Source organism: Anastrepha obliqua, chromosome 2, assembly GCF_027943255.1.
Source record: "Anastrepha obliqua isolate idAnaObli1 chromosome 2, idAnaObli1_1.0, whole genome shotgun sequence".
Lineage (NCBI taxonomy): Eukaryota > Metazoa > Arthropoda > Insecta > Diptera > Tephritidae > Anastrepha > Anastrepha obliqua.
The window spans coordinates 132958605-132971455 of record NC_072893.1 but is presented as its reverse complement, the minus strand read 5'-3'; the positions used below and the strand labels follow the sequence as shown (position 1 = coordinate 132971455).

Genomic DNA, 12851 nt, shown 5'->3' with positions numbered 1-12851 from the left:
ATATTTTTTGTCATTCATATCGTTAAGTATTTTGTTAGCAACCCTGTGGATTTGTTGGACTGTTGAGTGTTGCCGTCTAAATCCGAATTGATGGCTTGGTATCACTTTTTTTGCTGTCAAAATTGATTCTAGTCGGTCTAACAATATTTTTTCAAACACTTTTGAAAGTATTGGCAATAAGCTGATGGGTCGATATGATGGGGACAACTTTAAGACGAAGCCTGCCAGTAATACACCTATTAATCGTGCACTGCGAGACCAGCTTTAAATCTTTATTCGAGAAATTCTTAAGAGCAGCCTACAAAATACAATTAATTTCTGTATGAAATTTTTTAGCCAAACAAAAATTCCCACATCCCAAAATGAAAAGGTCTGTCCTTCAATGCTTTTATAAACCCGAAACAGGGAGGGAAATTCCCGCTTCTGGCACCATTGGCGGCTGTTTTTATATGTATAATCGAGTTGTGCTCCAGAGGCGCATTGCGAGCTAGACAAATTTCGCTAAAAATTAAATTAAGTTCACAATGAGACAACGATTTCAACGGCAAAACAAATAACAACTAAAAAGGCGCACATCCTACACTTAGGTTGTTTAAGCAAAGAAGTGAGGAGTTTGCAAGGCGAGTAAGATGAAATATTTCCGCTACATAGTTAAGTATGTAGGCACGTGAAGCACCACAAACGCAGCATGCCACCAAATGCCACTGGCAGACGCTGCAATGGCGAAAATAAATAAATATTTCATATTCATATTCTGCTTAGTGTTTACGAGGGTCGTTTGAAAAGTCCATGCAAAGAAGGAGAGATGGCACTATCGGCGCGCATAGAGGTTATGTTGAGTTACTAGCATCTCTTGGAAGAACCTACACCAAGTTTCAGCCAGATAGGTATATTTTTTATGTTTGGCATTCGTTTGAATTGAAGAAGCCCAGAGATTTTCCTTTTTCATCACGACAACGCACCAGCTTCTGTCTCAGCAGTTGTGGTCGCAAATTTAATAATAATATGGTTCCAGGATTGGCTTCCTCGGATCCCTCGGACTACTCTTGTTCCCCAATTTAAAATTTGGCTGGCGGGGAAAAGATTTTATACAAACGAGGAGGTGATTGCAAAATCGAATTGTTATTTTTCAGATTTCAAAAAATTCTATTATTCAGAAGAGATCAACAAACTAGAACAGCATTGGACGAAGTGTATGATCCTAAAAGAAGACTAAGTTGAAAAATAAAAAAAAGGTTTACCCCAAACACGTAAGTAGTTTTTATTTTTGTACGGAATTTTCGAGTGACCCTCGTATATATGGAAAAATGCATGGAAAATGAGAAACAGTTATCAGATGACTCTCCATTGGTAGGCGCCTTCAACGAGTTAGCAACTGGAATAGCAGCGAACTGCTGAAAGGGGTGCAGAGACCGAGGCAGCTGTTGCAGTCCGCTATTATACCGCAGGTTGACCCCGGCACATGGTATATGACACATACATATACTTGAAATATATACCATATGCATTCATAAGAAATAAACAAGTTCGCAGAAAATTGTTAGTGGCAAGTAGAGCAATAATTGCATAATCCCTAGCAACAGCACTTTATAAACAATGGCGGCATGTTGCCACTGATTTTTTTTGCCTAAATACACACATACACCTACTTATGCACCATGCGTTATGTGCGTGTGAATGACGTTTGTAAGCCTCTGGATAAGCTGGCTCATATGTGAGGAAAATACTAAAAAATATGTGCCACATAATCATTTTTTATTAAAATTTGGGTTTTGCCACTCATTTGATCCACAAACACTTTTTTCATTTCATGCTGAGAATTTCCATTTCGTTGGAATTTTGTTAAAATGAAATTGAGTTCTTTAAATCCTTTCATACAGCGCGAGAAGCCTACGGATATCTCTGAGGCATTTGCTGATTCGTATTTTATTTCAAAATAAAATTATTGAAGTCTACACCGCTTCTGAGGCTGCAACACGTTGCGCGCTTTCGATTTAAAAACCACGCAATTTCATCGCCAGCAACAGAGCTCAGCTAACTTAGGGTGCAGAGTATGGAACGAGACCCACCAGAAGAAATTTTTGGTGAAAGCTAAAGATTAGCTCGGATAAGGCATCCATAATATTCGATCAATTAACTGTCGAGCTGCCTCTGACAGACATTTAAATGATACCTTAGGTGGAATAATTCCGCGACAGTTCGTCTACTTGAGTTCTCCTGAGTCAGAAAAACAGTGGTGGGATTATTGCTTACTTTCAAGAGCTACGAGACCACTTACCAGCGCTGTCCTTTACTATTGCGCTCCATACGTCTCGGTTGCTTGCATGGCTTCTTCGTGCATTCATGCTACACTGGCCGACTTCCACATCATCTCCCCAGCCTCTTCATGCCGTCCACTTCCCAAGTCCACTTTCCAAGTCTTCTTTACAATTCTGTTGTCATCTATCCAAAGTACGCGTCCTAGCCATCGAAGACGTTGCAGCTTCACGAAGCCCACTATGTTTTGCATTTATAAGTTCTTCGATCTCACTGTTCTGTTTTGTTCTATAGAACCCAATTTCAAATACGGTTTAAGCTAATTTCCACGCGAACTGAGCCACCATTTTATTCTAACTATTCTGTTTTTCTACGCAAAAACTTTCAATAAATTTCTGAGCTATTTCTTTGCGCAATTCTTTTTGCAAAGCATTTGTCCTCATTTCACTTAAAGAGAAACTTTTCTCGTTTCTGCACTTAAAACAAATTTGCAAGTTTCGTGATTGGTGAAAAATTCCATAAAGCAGACAATCAGTAAAAAAAGGAGGTCGCTTCCTTGCAAACAAAGCGGAGCTAAAAATCATAGAAGGCTTGTAAGCTTAGCAGCTTTAAAGATTTTTTTCTTTTTTCCTTTAGAAGAAGCGGAGGGTACACAGGAAAAGCGTTCGCTCGACGTGTGCCCCAGTAAAGGCGCACTGAGCCCCTATTTTGCAACTTTGCGCATTTTCGGTGCTTCTCCATTTTTGCTGGCTGTGATCTGTTTTAATCGACAACGGCAGCGATAAAATAACAGCAATAGTAGCCACCCAATTGCGCTTTTCTTTTCTTCACATATTTTAATTTATTGTTATTTTTGGTTTTATTTTTTTATATTTTTGCTTTTATTTTTGTTTTATTTTTTTTTTTTGCACTTGCAAGAGCTGCACAATTAATTTGCACTTACATGCAACACGGGCAACATGCCAGCATTTTTCAGTAGTTTATACATTTTTCTTTTGTTGCTTGGCCTCCACTCATCACCCCTCAGCTGTAGCTCATTATTACCGAATGCACTCGAGCATACCACGGCTGGTTGCAAGTTGCTGCTACATCTCCATCTATGCAACATGAGTGCCACTCAAAGGTACATTAGCAATATTTCTTCTTTTGTTCGCTTCACACTCAGCTTTTCAGCTGCTGCTGCTGCTGCTTCTGCTTTGCTGCATTCAAACGCATTTCGTTTCCCTTGGCATTCGAGTGCAACATACCAGTGCGTGCAACATATACTTATGTATGTATGTGCGAATGGCTGTGTGCACAACAGCTTGAAATTCGAGTGAGTGCTCTCGAAAGCGGTTAATAAAGTCTTCTGACAGCTGCGACATGCTAATGTTGCAGGTAGGTGGCTACCACCGGCTGGCTGCTTATGCTGCGGCCACCGAAGGGCGGCCACAATTATCGCCTTGTATTGTGGCACGTTGCTTTAAGTCAGCGCCATTTCTACCATCATTTTAGAATATTACTGCATGTTGCATATTCGTGTTTGTGTGTGCGTCTCAATGGCGCCTATCAATTCCTCTTTCAATGTCAAGGCCCTCGATTGCCAAGCAATGCAATAAATGTTGGCCAGTCAGCGGCTATGCTTGCTGTCCAGTTGTTGTTGTTTTTGACGTTTTTTTTTTTTGCTGTTTCGCTTTCTGCTACACCCGGGCTATCATGAAAAATAGACGTGCAACTTATTGAAATTGCAACCTTTACCACAGAATGGCTTTTGTTTGCAAGCTGCTGCACTTCATAGACTCTCAAATTAAGATACTAATACATCCTCAGCTGTGACGGCCCATGCACTTATACGTGGCCATTTGTATTTGGCTTTGTGTGCCACAAATTGATTTTATACAGAGCAGTTGCGGCCTCACTTCTCGTCCAGTCTCAACAATTCCAGCGATCAACTTGGCAAATGGGAATAGTCTTTGCTTTTTATTGCTATTGCTATTGCTTTTGTTATTGTTGCTGTTTCTCTTTTTGTTGTTATTCTTCTTGTAGTCGTTGATTGTTGTAGATTGATTGCGATTAATGATTAATACTCACAGCAAGGAAGCAAGCAAACATATTGAATAACAAATGTCCATTGAAAAGTTGTTTATTGCGCGCCAACCAGCAATCGTTTTCCTCCACGGCACGCATACAGCTACACACACATGCACATATAGCCTCGCTGTCGTACAAGCACTCACAAATGACGTATATTTATTTGGAGAAACATTGAAAAGCGTTCAAGCGAACATTACTGGAATATAACCATATTTAACAAACACATATGCATGTTTCGGGTGTATGTGTGTGCAATCTACTGTGCATACATTTACGTATAATAAAGGCGCTCTTGACTTTGTAATAGTTACTGAGCTGTTGCACTTGTTGGAAGCGAGTGGGCAGAAGTCCTTCGAAATGCTTCCGAGAAATCCTAGTTGGGGATGAGTGAAGCGCTTTCTCTGAGAAAATGAAAGGCAGCAAGAAGCAAATGGAAATAAATATTTCTGTGGCAAGATTAGAGGACGACTCTTGTTTAGGATTTTATCATAATGCCATTTACATATTAACTTTCTTAAGAATTCATGTCAGATTATCAAAGGAATTGGTTAAATAGAACTCATTTTATATGCGTCTACGCAATACATTTCCTCATTGCGTGTATGTGTAGAAGAGCCCATGAGACTAGGGGTTTCTAAATCGTAGTCTGTCTCCAAAGAAGTGTAGCTGGCAGTTAAGTAGAAATTTACAGAGTAGTAGGCAAATTAAAGCACTCTTAATAAATTTTAGTACCTCCTTTGCAATTTGCTTTAACGAGTCACTAAAATCAAGCTCATGGCTACAAACTCGCGAGTTACAAAAAATTAAAAGACAATTCATGAAGTATGGAATATATGTACATACTTGAAACCGTCTCTATTTCCCTGGTGAGTCGAAAGATTATTCTCATAGTTACGAACCAGGCTGTTAAAAAAAACTGAAAGAGAAAATTCGTAAAAAATTGTTTATCCAATTTTTGCTAGCGGTCCCGCTAGCGGCCGTCGTATCCGAATGGGTTGGTGCGTGACTACTGTTCGGAGTACGTACGTTTGAATGTAGGTGCATGAAACATCAAAATAAAGAAAGAATTTTATGTAATAGCAGTCCTCTACAGGCAATGGCAAACCTCCCCGGGTATTTCTGCATGAAAAAGCTCCTCATAAAAAATATCTGAAATTCTAGAAATCTCAAAATACGCCAGCAGAAAACTCGTTAATGATCTGAAGGCGAAGTTTATGGGAATATTTTGAGAATGTAAAGCCACCAGAAAGGTCCTCTTTAATCGAACGTTTACGTACAAGATTGCTAAGAAGGACTGGTAGATCCTACAGTTTGTGGTACCCAAGAACGCACTACCTTGCAAGAACAGATGAGGAAATAATCCTATGAAACGGAAATCATTTGTGTTTATGTCTGGTTATCGGAGAGATTAAAAATATAATATATGAGTAGATTGCGCTTTACTTTGGCGCGGCTATTTGGTTAAGTGTGCATTAGAAAAAGCATTAAGTAATACGGTAGGTTTTTTATTAGAATTTTCACTGGTTACTAAATTGGCTATAATCGACCGCAGCAGCCCACGTATATATTTTATTTATTTGCTCCTTTAGAAATAAAAAATCTCCCTAAGTAATGCAAAGAAAAATGTTTACCCAGAAAACTTTGCAATCAAACAAGAAGACTCGTTAACTGAAATTTAATTATTTTCCCATTCGCATATTTACTTATTTAAATTGCAGATAGTCGCCGCCAGTATGAACAAGCGATTATAATCGGAGGAAAGAAGTAAAGCAGGAAGGATAAATATTGAGGAGGCATTTGTTATTTGCAGTGGAGGGCGTGACAAGTGGAAATGCAAAAAATTGGATGCACGGAGTAATAAATATTTGAACCAATATCACGGTTCTCGCACACGTGCCACTTCTACACCCACATAGGCTCAGCGCATACATGCACACCATCTTTAGCCCACCAACGAGAAAATAAGTGAAAAACATCAAAAATAAAAACAGTGCAAAAAAGCGAATGACAGTCGAAAATGACTGACTGGGAATAAATGCTGAAAATGACAATATCCGAAACAGCGGAAGCGGATGTCAGCGCGCAAACAAAAGCAAACGTAGTAGAGGTGACAGCAGCGACATAAAGGGCATCACAACTGTGAACGCCACACCACTGAACTCCCTCTAACCCAGCACGAATTGGCAATTGGCAAACAAATATGCCGCTCACAATGGAGGCACACACACACGCGGCAAGTCTCGGCAGCGACGATGGTAGCACAAGCAATGAATTATTGAGCAATGCCATCGACGACCACAACAACAGCGACAGCATCGCTAGCAACAATGCAACCATAACGACCAATTTGACCGCCACTATCACATCGATCCGCTCGAATGTGACGCGCGTGTTATACATGTACTTTCAAAATGTCACCGACGAGCATGGCTACGGTGCCGCCACGACGCCAATGACAACAACAACAACCAGCAACAGCAGCACTAGTAGCATCAGTACATCCACAACAACGGAACGGCTGCCCAATGGCAATGTAACTGATACGTTAATTGGCAGCGATTTATCCCGGACGGGTGAAAGGGTAGGTGCCACACTCCTCAGCACCGCCAAAACATTGCTGCAAGCGCCACTCAATGCGTTCGCCAATGCCACAACGTCTATTTCGTCCTCCGCTGCTTCCTACGCCACCGAGCTGCTAAATGCGTCCACGACCACCACGACGTCGACGAGTGGGAGCGCGACGAGTGCGGTCAAAGGCAGCGCCGTATTAACCACCGCGCCCAGCATCATTTACCCGCCCTATCAGGTCGCCATACGCAGCTATGAGAATTGCTCAGCGCTCTTCGCCAATTATACGCGCCCGCAGAATGGTAAGTAGCACCAGCAATCATAACATAAGCCCACAACAACAGCAATAGCTGACCACAACTTGCAACAAATGCGTAAATATACATGCATGCGCTTATGTAAGAGTAAGCAGTCGCCAGGGCTTGTTGTTGTGACTGTAATTTTTGTTGTATTTTGTGGTTGCTATAATTCCTATTACGTAGGATAATAAAGGGACGCTGGCGGAGGTGTATGACGCGCTGTCACTGCGTGCAGTTGTTACAAATATGTCAAGCAAGCCACGCACCCACACACACGCACACACCAACGTATGACTTGCGGCGCTGATTGCCAACAATGGCAGTTTGCTATGATTTATTAATCTGCGCGGCAGCTGTGTTTGCTTAGTCGGCATATGTGTGAGTGTGGGCCTGTATTTTAAAAGTTCTCACACCCTTACTCTTGCAGCCAAGTGTGGATGAGTATGAAGTGAGCCGCTCTAATGTAGCCTAAATGGGTGTCTCCATGATTTGAATAGTTAATGGCTATATTGAGCACTGATTTATGATTTGATTGATAACAAACTGCTTGATGGTGAAATGTGTTGCAAATCAAATCACTAATGACCAATCACAGATGAATAAAAGTCAAATAAATAAAATGAATTATTCGCTACTCGATTTGCCGGTCAGGGAAGCAATTTGTCAGCTAAAATTTTCTATAAGCTGCTCCAAAATGTTTTTTAACCAAGATTTCTAAAATAAAATGCACTTTAATATAATTAGCGCCCTCTTCTCAACTAATCTTCTACATTCCAGCTCACTTTATAGTGCCGTTATTCAATTTTTACTCCTTCCAAAAGCTTTAATCCTCGGGCCAAGTTTGATAAAGTAAAATGTTCCGAGCAGTTTTTTCGCTTTTTGGACGATGAAATCAAGATGGACATAATTATTTAGCTCAAATCAAATATGCGCCGTTTTGTTACATGAGTTATGTCACGTCCCTATTATCGAAAAAAAACTTGAGTAACTCATTTTCATAACCATTTTTTGAGGCCAATTTCGCCCCATTAAAAAACTGTTCGTTAATGCTTGAATAGGTAATAATCGCATGGCGCCAGATCTGGACTATGTATATTAGCAAAAGCTATAGAACTTTCCACTGAAACTCTCGAAACTGCTATACGGGGATGGCTCTTGACAAGACTACGAACTACGATTATGTATGAAATGAAAGGCAATGAAATGCGACCTCACTTTATCGATACTTTTGGTGGTGGCCCATCAAAGCGTATCTCATTCATGTGGGTGATGGATATCTCAAATGGATTAAAGTCGGCCTTGCAGTAAAAAATTAGTCTGCGCCAACCATCCCGGAAAGATGTCCTAGACGAGTGCCAGATTCCATTGCAAATTATGCAGACCCGCACAACTACATTAACCATTTTGACACATATAAAGCAGTACTAATCCGAGTCTATTGGAAGCAGCATATTGGGTAATTTAAGAGCTGGAGTAGAACTGTTTTATCACCTCGTTGAAGCATCACGTCGCTGGTTTAGAAGAATACTCATAAATCTCTCTTAGAGAGCGCTTCGATTCAGGGACAAAATTCTTGGTTTACCTGCCCAGCAACTTCCTTCATAAATGTCACAAACTCTTAAACTTTTACAAAACTGAAATTCTTGTTCACCTCAACGTCATTGCGGCGACCTTCTACTAGTTACATATTAATCCGTCGAAGTACACTCGTGTACATGCTGCATGTCACATATCAACTTTGGACCAAAAGCATTTGCAACACCTTGTCGAAATGACAGAAACCCAAAGCTTGTTAGCACACAAATTAACAAAGTTATTGGACAGCTTGGTGGCATAAACTGCACAGTTTATCATGGTATTAGTGACAGGTTTGATTTGTTGGACGCACATTCGATGCCCAGAAGGTTTCCTGCTGTCGCTATCGATCTATTGATGCAACTACGTAGCGACGGCGGAAGCATGCACGCGCAGCCAGTTCAGGCGATAAAGGTGCGAGGAAGAATATGCAGATGCACTTTGCCAGCCGCATGCCCCAATGGCTTAATCATGCCAGTACCTTTTGTGCAGTTATTGCCAGTAGAACTTTCCGACTGTTAATTGAAAATTTCGTCAGTTTTGAAATGCAGTATAGGGATAAGTAAGCAGTAATTGCAATTGAGGAAGTTGCAACAGGATAGACGCTTTAATCCAATCAGCAAACGAGATGCAAGCAAGCGACAGTTGTCAGAGCTCAACTGCCAGTTGGTCAATCGCCAAATTCACATTTACTGAACCACCCAGCTGACCAGCCGCTTGTATATCAATTTGCGAAGCTTAAACCAAAGCCTGTCAAGCGAATGATATGGATGGCTGGTTGAATGTCTAACTGCATACCTGCACTTCAGTCTGACTGTCCGCTTGGTCGTCTTGACTTGCTGCTACTCGTTTCTCCACCGAATTGCACGCACTATTTGCTCCTTCTGTTCTTTTCTGCTGCATGTCGAGCAGTTTGTGCGCATGCAAATCAAATGTGGCATAGAGAATGCACAAATCAACGCACCCACACGAAAACGGAAACATCACTGCGCCACAAATCGAGTAGGCATACCAGGGCGTATGAGTGATTTGACTTTCAAACTAACTGAGTTTCAATGTTAAGCAATCGAGAAGATAGGACGAGAGCGACGCACACACAAAGAGCAATTTATTTATTTTCAAGCGTACGAGTATCCTTTGAAATTTTGCAAAAGCAGGCAGCAACTGCAAAGCTGGGAAATTTCATATGAATTAGCAACTTAGGTGTGCATATTGGATGTTGTTTGTAATCCACACTACATGCTTAGCTGCTTGTTTTTTTCTGCTGCTGCATAGCACATGCCGGCACGCGTCATTGCACAGTAATTGCGTTTGGCACAGCAACTTTATCATCAACGTCGCTACCAGCCAAGGCGTTTTGAAGGCAGTCAATAAAAATTTTGCAGCACGTATCAGCAGCGGGGAAGGAATTGAGCAAGGCTCAAAGTACATAGAATAGTGCGAAAGGTCTTCAAGAGGAATTATGATGTATTATGCAGGCACGTTTGGCCAACTGGCTGACAATGAAGTTAGCTGAGCCCTAGCAAGACAGTCAGACACTCAGTCACCCGAGCACCTGGTATTAGTTTAAGAAAATGCTCCTACTTATTAGTAGAGTTAAATACATCATACGCCACGCATGCATATACACATACATACATAATATCTCACCTAACACATATGCAATTTTCTCCAAAGATCAGTGCAATTAACATGCAGTCATCCGTCAAGGCTGCAGCATATCAACTTGTGAGGCAAACCAGCGCACGTTCTCAATTAAATGGAAATGCAATATGCCTACACAAAGCCACAAGCTAGCTTTCAAATGAGTTCTACATAAGTGCACAACAACACTCAATGCTCATGGCGGACTGTAGCAATTTGCCGCCAGCTGGCAGATGGCCTTGATTATATAGACATTTTCAAATGCATTGACCCAAATAATGAAGTCAGCGGAGCAATCGAAATGAATGTCAATAAGAAATAAACTAACTCAGGTAATCTAGCAGTTGAGGCGGGTAACACCTGAACAAATGTGGTAAGAGGGCAAAGTAATGGGACAATTTGCGACACCGAATAAAATAAAAAACAGTGCATGGGCCAGCGCAAGCTATTAGGCCAGTGGCATGGGCAGGACGCATTAATCAAAGCACATCGCGATGTCACTGCAATGAGCAACAACAACAACTAGAGCAGTAGCATGTTAAGCATAGCAATTCATTGACCTCAGGCGCGTTGCACTTTCACACACACGTGCACGAACTTACCCGCAAACTTACCTCCCTTTACTCTAAACGAAGCGCTTGACGATCAGCGGCTGCGGTCAGCGTTGTTTTTCTGTCAACTATGTAGAGTGCTGCGAGTTCCGTTATTTTTAATGCATTTTTCTTTAGTTTCGTAATTGTGCATTTGTCTTCTGCTTCCATTGTTTGTGTGCGCCTTCATTGGGTCATCGCATGTCAGCCTGCAGGTTTGTTGTGTCAGCAGAAGTACCACACCCATTGACTTCTGCAAATATTTATTTTCCTTTTCAAATGTTCGGCAGTGGCATGTAATTGTTAATTGCTTGGTGGCACGCAGCGCTTAACACATTTTCAAGAAGTGCCTTCATCAAGTGGGTGTGTGCGTTGTAAAAAGTTAGGTTATGCCGCCACAACTAATCTGCTTTGCAATCTAAACACCTCCAGCGCTTGACTTATTCAGTTTTTTTCTACTTTTAACTATTGTGCTTCTTGCACAATATATTCTCATGCTCGTAGAGTGTCCTATTTTTATTTTCCACAGTCTTAGTTAATCTATATTAAAGCAACCCACTGGCCATGGCAATTATTTGTAGTGAAAAATATCCGCGCCCAGGAAATTACAGCCACTTACGATTGCATCCACTTTGCAGAAAAGCTCACGCTGCTACTCATTACTATTATGTAATTTCCACTCAACCCTTTTCTCACTTTTCCCTTAAAAATTTCATTATTTAATTTCTGATAAATGACGTGCTGTGTTGCTGCATCACTCACCACGCTGTCATAATCTCATATTTATTATTTAAACAGCGTGGAAAATAGAACAAAAACTGATTATACAATGATGAGCTCCATTGAAGAGAAAATGTGAAAATGATTGCCGAAAGGGTAAAAGAATTTGAAACTAAGCAAAATCGAAACAGTTTCTATGGGTTTTCAAGCAGTAAGTTTAAGGAAAATATTTAATTCATTCGAATTTCGCCTTTCTTTAAAATCATATTCCTCGTATTAAACGACTCATATAACCCCGTTAGAGTTATAAGCGCATTTTCACAAAGTTTTAACTGCATTTTGCGATCAACTACAGTTAAATTTCACTCCTCAATGCCGAGCTTGGCTCACAAACTCATGCAGCTCTCCCTCAGAAGGGAGATAACTCACCTCTGCTGGTCTAACAAAAAATTTTAAGTTGTGATATTTAGCAAATGTAAGGGCAGCTTGGTACTAGGGGGGCTTTACGCTCATTTTTAAATTTTATCTTTTAAACCGAGTTTTGTATTTTTCATATATTTCAAAAGACAACTTAAAGAGAGAAAGTAGCTGCTTTCATGTCACGTAGTTTTTTCTATGCTTATAAATTGAAGCATTTTCCAAAATTTTGAAATCAGATGATCCACTTGCGCTTTAAAATGACTTTGACGCCATGGAACTATGATGTGCCAGTTCTCGGTTATCTTCAAATATCAAAAAGTGCATTAAAGTCTCGTATACGAAAACTCACCATGTTTTGCCGACGTCTGTCTTCAACATTTCTCATTCTTTGTTGCAAAGTTTGGATGAATTTAAAGATGTGGTGCTATTTTTTCCAGTAACTTTTCATTGAGCTAGTTCGGTATTAGAGTTTGTGAGGCGAAATAGTTCGTACACCACTGACCCTTGCACTCTTAAATTTTGTTATACGGCTTCCATGTCCAATTGGGACACTCTACTTTTATTTGGAGACCTAGACACAAAATGCACATAAACAGAATTGTTTGCGAGTTCAAGGGCTGGATGCATCTGGCATAGAAAAGGGGCCTCTGGGTGATATTCGGGCTTATTACTACTCCTTCAATTGTTCGACTTTGCTCATCAACAA

At 40.7% G+C, this 12851-nt stretch overlaps 1 protein-coding gene across 4 annotated transcripts in view; it reads left to right on the top strand.

Moving 5' to 3' along the window:
* Positions 1-12851, top strand: part of LOC129238549 (PDF receptor) — a 104512-nt gene that overhangs the window by 73572 nt on the left and 18089 nt on the right. For all 4 annotated transcript variants that reach the window (XM_054873605.1, XM_054873604.1, XM_054873607.1 and 1 more), the window contains exon 2: positions 6048-7199. In XM_054873605.1, coding sequence (XP_054729580.1) covers positions 6530-7199 — 670 coding nt within the window. In that variant the 5' untranslated portion in view covers positions 6048-6529. The remainder of the gene's footprint in view (positions 1-6047; positions 7200-12851) is intronic.